This window comes from the organism of the source record quoted next, unplaced genomic scaffold (genome assembly GCF_019419815.1).
Source record: "Pyrus x bretschneideri cultivar Hongxiangsu unplaced genomic scaffold, Pyrus_bretschneideri_v1 Contig79, whole genome shotgun sequence".
Taxonomy (NCBI): domain Eukaryota; kingdom Viridiplantae; phylum Streptophyta; class Magnoliopsida; order Rosales; family Rosaceae; genus Pyrus; species Pyrus x bretschneideri.
Window position 1 is genome coordinate 1 of NW_025999819.1, and position 6,888 is coordinate 6,888.

Below are 6,888 nucleotides of genomic sequence, written 5' to 3' on the forward strand. Positions count from 1 at the left end.
TAAGTAATGATCCTTTTGAATGTATTGGATTTTGAATAACATGGGTAAGTGCCTAATCTGAATGAAGCCATTACTTTAAATTTTGTTTACAAGTCGACAACGGGGTCACATAGGTTCCTTTATACATAATGCATTGTTGTAGTTCTAACTATTCTTGGAACAGCCGATTTTGATCTCACAGGGCAATTGGTGTGGCCTGGAGCAATGCTGTTGAACGATTACCTTTCAAACAATGCGGTGCTTCTGCAAGGATGCACTGTTTTGGAATTAGGCTCTGGGGTCGGTATGTAGTTTTCAACAATTTTCTTCCTCTCCCTTTATGTAATTCTTGACTCCATCATTGCATAAGATAGTTGGTATACCACATTTTTATATGTTTATGTATATGTATATGTATATGTATCTGCACGTAAGCGTGCGCGATATCTGTATTGGTTCTGTAACTTCCGTTTTACAATTTACAGGCATTACTGGAATACTGTGCAGCAGGTTTTGCAGCAAAGTTGTATTAACAGACCATAATGATGAAGTTCTCAAGGCAAGGTCATGGTATTTTGATGAATCATCTCTAGTCTGCTAGTAATCTTATTTGACTATTATATGTTTTTCGTTGCAGATCCTGAAGAAAAATATAGATCTGCATGCATCTTCCGAGATGTCTAACTGCTGTTCTGGTGAGACAATAATCTCCAAACATATGATGTGTAGTGTACTTGTTTGATAATTCGATTTGGTTATGTGTATGCAGAATTAGTCGCTGAGAAACTCGAATGGGGAAATTCGGAGCAGATCTGCCACATTTTACAGACGTATACAAATGGATTTGATTTGATTCTTGGAGCTGACATATATATCCACAATTGTTAATTTTTATCATAGTTGAGCAGCATGACTACATTATTCGCTACATAACTGAGTCAGTGCACCTGCATTTAGAGTCGTTTGGATTACACTGTACATTGATAGAAACCAGTTTAATGCGTTCTTTATTTTCATCTATTGAAAATTGAAAATCATGATTTTGTACCTTCTGTTTCCACCTTTTATTAAATTGTGATTTTGTTATCTGCTCAATATTTCTTTTGTAGGAAATAAGTAGACATACATTTCATCCTACCATTAAGTTCCTCATCCAGCATATTTTAGGAAAGAAAAAGAATAACCCTTGACAATGCATACGCTTTCAACAATCGAGCATTTGTTTGCTTTTCAACACTGTGGAAAAACTTCTTCAAGCTAGAAGGGATGGGCAATGCAAATTCATACTAGCCTATGTATCCCGAACCAAGACGTAAGCAGCAACTTGTTATTAGTTTGCTTTTTGCTTCACATTTTCGGAAAAGGTCTTTATTGAATGTAATACCAGAGAGTTATATAAGTGCTGCTGTAGTTGGTATTATCATTCATATTCAAAATCTACTCATGTAGATGCCATTATGCATTCATAACTAAAGATTCCAAGGTATTTTATTCTGAAAATTTGTTTGTTAATTTAGTTCTGAATGTTTAAGTCAAATAATATCACTGCTAATTTTAAATTGCCAAATTTTTCAATGGAAACATCATTGTATTCAGTAATGCTGTATGTGTTGAGGAAGTGAGGAGGTGGTGGATCGTCTATTGCTGTGCTGTCTGGTTTAGTGTTTTGCCTAAGTCAGTGGCTCTTGCTAATTGTTCATGCTCTCGAGCATAAATGAAAAAAACCTTAGAACAAAGCATTTGCTTTGGTATGTGTACACAGTTTGAACATTTTTCTTTCATCACTTTTCCAGGCGGTTCTTTTCCGTGATTTCAGAAATTGAGGATCCATTTGAAAGACAGTGCAGATAGAAATTAGGGTTTAGGGTTCTTTTGATCATAATCCCGTTAAAAGATGACTGATTTGCTTTCCGTGCTTATGTCCTATACTGGTTAGAGTGGGAGTAAAAGCTACAGATCTCCACCATGTCATCGATGTTTTCTATCTTGCACCAGTTGTTACTCTTAACATTATCACCTAGAATTCATATGCTTTGGTGTGGTTCAAGATCATATCATGTGAAGAAGTTTCATCACTGCTGATATCATGACTTTCAATGTGCTTAGAGTTCTATTGTTTATAATTCCCTTCCCTCTCTTATGCAATTGGATTTTTCTGTGCGCAGTATGGATTCGTTGGTCATTAGCGAAGCTGCACGGTGTGGGATGCAGATAAATGAAGTAGTTGGGACTCGTTCTGTGGTTGGAAACCTTGAAGGAGTCATCTTTGAGGTGACCCTTAAAAAACAGCATGAGTAACTACAACGTTCACATTTTATGGGCGACAAATCACGAGAGCTTCAAGTGTATTTTCTTCCTTTCCATGTTGAACCAGAAATGGATAATTCATTCTGTATTTTGCTTCGAGAGAAGCTTGCCTAGGTTTGGATTTTGCATTTTCAGTTTCCTTGTAAAGTTTTCGTTTCAACTATATTCTGCCAATGGGGTCGGATGGAAGTAATCTCGTTCGTTGGATGATGATATATGTTTCCAAGTATGCTTTGTTTCATTGCTTGTAAGGAGAGGTCTAATGTTTGGGGAAATTGCCTGGCTTTGCTAGCAAGAGGAATCTAATGCAAAATATGTTTTATGTTTAGAGCTTATTAGTGTGTGAATATCATTATCTTGAGTCGTAAGATGATCGTCTCGATCCTCTCCTTGGTTCCCCAACGGTTTTCTGTGTATGGTCCAGTGATCTATCCTTCAAGTCTCATGAGGATTAACAGCTAATAGTAGTACACAATAATGTTCTAGACCCAGCTCAGCTGAACTATTACAGGCTTCTATATTAAAGTGCCGTTGATCAACATAATGTTCTTCATCTTTTCATCCCAATCAAGCCTCCGACCAAAGTATAAACCACAAAAGCCCTGCCAGAATTAGTTCCTGAAAACCTTTGTTAGCCGTGAAGCCAATAATCCAACTGTCTTTGCAATTATCTGAATCTGCCCAAGCTGCTGCATTCTGCACGCATCATTCCTCTCTTTCGTTTATAACAGACGGCCAACAGCAACAAAAACAAGGAATGGGGATGAAGTGTGATTCTCGGAGAAGGGCAATCTGTAGGATTTATGGTATCTCTGGATTGGATGATAAGTCTGACTTTATCCCCTTACCGTACGCGGCAATGAGTAGTGCATCAGCCCTCCCTAAAATATCAGGAAAATTCACAACATTGAACATCATTTACTATCCTTTCAAAAGAGAAGAGTAAAGAACATTGCAGTAAATCGAACACTAAAATCCCTTTTTCTTTTGATCACAGAATTAGATCATATAAGATTCATGTAGATTAAAAGGATCATACACTCGAATAGACTTTGAATATGTTTTTGCAAGGATTATCACAGGCGTTTATACCACAGAGCACAAGACAGGTGATATGAACAAACATGTCTTCTACATTACAGCAGCGCAAAGCTAAAGGGGCCCTTTGAAAAATGCAGTCCAACATTCCTGTATTCCTCGATTAAGTAAAAGTAGACTGGGAGCTTCGCATTTATTTCTTTAGTTCCATCTGTCTTTCTCAATCTAGAGAATTTTTTTTTATCACAAATAATTGAAACATTATATACATATTATATATACATACATACCATGATCTTTTTTCCTTTCCAACATGGAACTCAATGAGGGAAATAATGCAGACGCAACCCTCCGGCTATCATCCTATCAAGTCAAAACTTAGAATTAATATACAATATTTGTTTTGCTTTACAACATAGAACTCACTGATGAAATTGCAACTGTCTGGATATCATCCCATCATGTCAATACTTAGCATTTGCAAATGTCAATGGAAAAGTTCTCGCACAGGACATTCTAAAAAATTAAATCAAGAAATGTCAAATACAAAAAAGTTCTGGTGGGTAAAAGAGTTGGTCGGTTTTTTTTTTTTTTTTTTTTTTGTTGTACTTTATACATTGGAAGGAATCAAACCATTGGCTAGCCTATTGTTTCTATTCAACTAGATTTATGATAAATTCTGAACTTAAACTGCTGTAAATAGCCTGTATAAATTGTTGGGACCAACCAACCTTTGTATACATGCTTCCACTGATTTCAAATTTGTTCTTCCACAAAATAGATGACACTGGAACAACTGAAAACCCCATGGCAACTAAGATCCCAATCCATAGTCCATACCCGAAACCTCCACTCCACCATCCCTTCATCCAGGAAAAAACTCTCAGCAAGAACCAAAAGAATTCAAACAGATTTCTGTTTTCTTGTCCCTTTTCATTTGGAAGGCAATCAGTCAAGCAAAATGAAAATGATCACAGTAGTCTAGGACATTCAAGAAAGAAGAACTTTAAGAAAAAGCAATAATGGATAAGAGAATTGGTGAAATTTAAGTTCTTACAACTAAAATAATTGACCGAAAAGCCTAATGATAAATATCTTGATATAAACTGGAAAATATGGCAAAATATTCACTTAGAGAATCTACTGGAACTGAAAATCAGTTTGTAAAATTTGATGGAAATTTCCTTTAGCATAGTCTCACATTTACTAGGAATATGTAGTAGTAGTTTTGCAAGGATAAGTTGTACCCATCGGTTTAAGTCCCTCCCTCCCTCTGTTGGCCCTACACATGCAAGATGGGATTGCACATGAGGAAGGGCGGTTAACTTGATATGCATTGCTGGTCCATTCCCTGAAGACTTAAGATTTCAAAGTCAATGGTTATCTAACACGGTAGCAGAGCCGGTGTTAAAGACTAACTAGCCTGCTAGTAATCTCTTATGCTGAAATCAAAGATAAGTGTTTTAATGGCTCTGATTCTTTCCAGGTTTTTGTAATACTGGGGATGACAATGATGCAATCATACAAGACGTCAGGATAACTGGTAAGGATTCGGTAGCAGCCTTGAGATCAAAAGAAAATCATTTTTTCTTTCCTATAAGGTACTCCAACGGTTGGGTCTGGTTATAAGTACCATCCATTTTTAACCTTGCCAAAACCGTCATGGCCCAATCATGTATAGGCCGTACCGAGGCCTGATACAAGGGTAAGTCAATATGGAATAACCTTTTCTATCAATGAATTCCCGAGCAATTCTCATATGCACAATTTACAAAAGAAAACAAAAACAACAAAGGAACCAGATGTAAAACAATACCAAGGAATACTCTACTCAGAGATATCACACTAACCTGCTTTCCATCTTTTGGAAAGGGGGTCGACTGCTCTACATATGCAACCGTGCCTGAGACATGAAAACGCAATTGAGTATGCCAAAAGGACTGGAGGATAGAGGAAAATAATGACAGGAATAGGAGAGCATACCAGGGGGAGCATCGAAACTGCTGAGCAACTGAACAATAGACTTTGCATCTAAACGCCTCCGAACTCTTTTACCCACCAGAACTCTTAAATGTGGAGAGTCATATACCTGAGAAATCGAAAAACAAAACGAGATTGGATAAATTGACAGGGCCAACAAGCAGAGCAGGATTAGCAAGTGAAAATCCATGGCATTGTAACAAGATCTATCAAACTCATGAAAAAATCTCTCAATGTTCAAAATAATTTATGTTAAACTGCCAAGAATTTATCCTTGAATCGAAACAAACCGAAACAGAAACAGTTCATACCCAGAATGAGAAACAATAATAACATTAAACTGAATAACTAACTAACAAATTAACTGCTCTTAAAAATTAAGATATTATGAAATCAAAGAGTAGTGGTTGAAGCAGGAAGGCAGTTAAGTTAGTTAGTTAACCTGAGCAGAAGAAGAAGCGGGGTCATCATCCCCTTTCAAGAGGGCTAAAGCACCAGAAACATCCGGGTCGACCCCAATGACCCAACTGGAATCCGAATTGGTACTGGTCGAATCCAAGGTGTCTGGGTTCTGAGGAAAAGGGCAAGAGAGAGAGGCCAACCAGTTGTGTTTGAGCTGAGCAGCGTCGGAAACCTTGGCGGCGGCGGCCCTATCACCAACCCCTACGGATTTTGTTGAAGCGGAAGCGGAGGAGAAGGGTGTCGTCGAGTGAGAGTAAAGAGAAAAACACCATTTGAGGTTGAATTTGGAAGAGAATGAGAGATAAGGTCTTATCATGAGTTGGGGATGAAGTTGGCGGTTGACAGCTTCCATCAAATTCTAATTTCAAATTTCAAATTCTTACACAATCCACACCACAACACCAATTGGTCCAATTCATTTAAATCATCCTATCAGGTAGAGCTCGGTGTTCTTGCTGTTTTCATGACATATTTAATATTCTAATGGTTCCAATCTTGTAATACCAGTTAAATTGACGAATATTTGATCCAAACTCGACCCGTTTATATTAATGAGTAATATAACCTAATCTGTTAAAGAAAATATATTTTACTTCAATAAATAATCAAATGAAAAATGTAATACTAAATTAGTATCGGTTAGAATATGAGTATGATTGTAAAATCATTTCCACCTCTCGCAAATTCCTTAAGGGATAGTGATTATTTCTTCTTTTTTGTTTTTTTTTTGAAGGGGGGGGGTGGGAATGCCCAAAAATTGGACAATTTCTTAATATTGGGACATAAATAAGACATTTCAAATATGCACACGCTATATGCACGTGATGCACAAAAATATGATTTTTTCTACACCTTAAAATGATCTAATTGCCCTTGTAATTTTGTCAAACCAAGTTAGCATTTCTTCCTCCTTGTTTGAAAATCTATGGCGCCCAATCCTTAGCTCCAAGAACCATAACCCTAAACGACGCAACCCTGTTCCACCACATTTCCGACTGAAGCAACCTTTTCCACCCAATTTTCGGCCAACAGAACCCTTTTCTACCCCAGTTTCCAACCGACGGAACCTTTTCCATCCACTCTATATATTTAGGAGGTGTTGTGCTGTGCATTTGCACATCC

At 37.3% G+C, this 6,888-nt stretch overlaps 2 protein-coding genes across 6 annotated transcripts; one reads left to right on the top strand and one right to left on the bottom strand.

The window, feature by feature from the left end:
* The first annotated feature begins 40 nt into the window (after positions 1 to 40).
* On the top strand, positions 41 to 2,614 carry LOC125472980 (protein N-lysine methyltransferase METTL21A). Its single transcript, XM_048575173.1, has 7 exons — positions 41 to 44; positions 143 to 283; positions 465 to 538; positions 617 to 674; positions 749 to 850; positions 1,180 to 1,291; positions 2,145 to 2,614. Exons 1-7 carry the CDS (start codon positions 41 to 43, stop codon positions 2,275 to 2,277), a joined length of 624 nt encoding a protein of 207 aa, XP_048431130.1. The 3' UTR covers positions 2,278 to 2,614.
* A 101-nt stretch (positions 2,615 to 2,715) lies between these two features.
* On the bottom strand, positions 2,716 to 6,235 carry LOC125472996 (Holliday junction resolvase MOC1, chloroplastic-like). 5 transcript variants are annotated; one of them, XM_048575201.1, is made up of 7 exons: positions 5,747 to 6,235; positions 5,308 to 5,413; positions 5,175 to 5,227; positions 4,056 to 4,187; positions 3,615 to 3,687; positions 3,326 to 3,474; positions 2,716 to 3,167 (listed from the first exon to the last, which is right to left on the bottom strand). In XM_048575201.1, exons 1-7 carry the CDS (start codon positions 6,116 to 6,118, stop codon positions 3,123 to 3,125), a joined length of 930 nt encoding a protein of 309 aa, XP_048431158.1. In that variant the 5' UTR covers positions 6,119 to 6,235; the 3' UTR covers positions 2,716 to 3,122. The 5 variants fall into 5 exon arrangements, with proteins under 5 accessions (XP_048431158.1, XP_048431161.1, XP_048431160.1 ...); XM_048575204.1 differs by lacking the exon at positions 4,056 to 4,187; XM_048575203.1 differs by lacking the exon at positions 3,326 to 3,474.
* Positions 6,236 to 6,888: the final 653 nt, after the last annotated feature.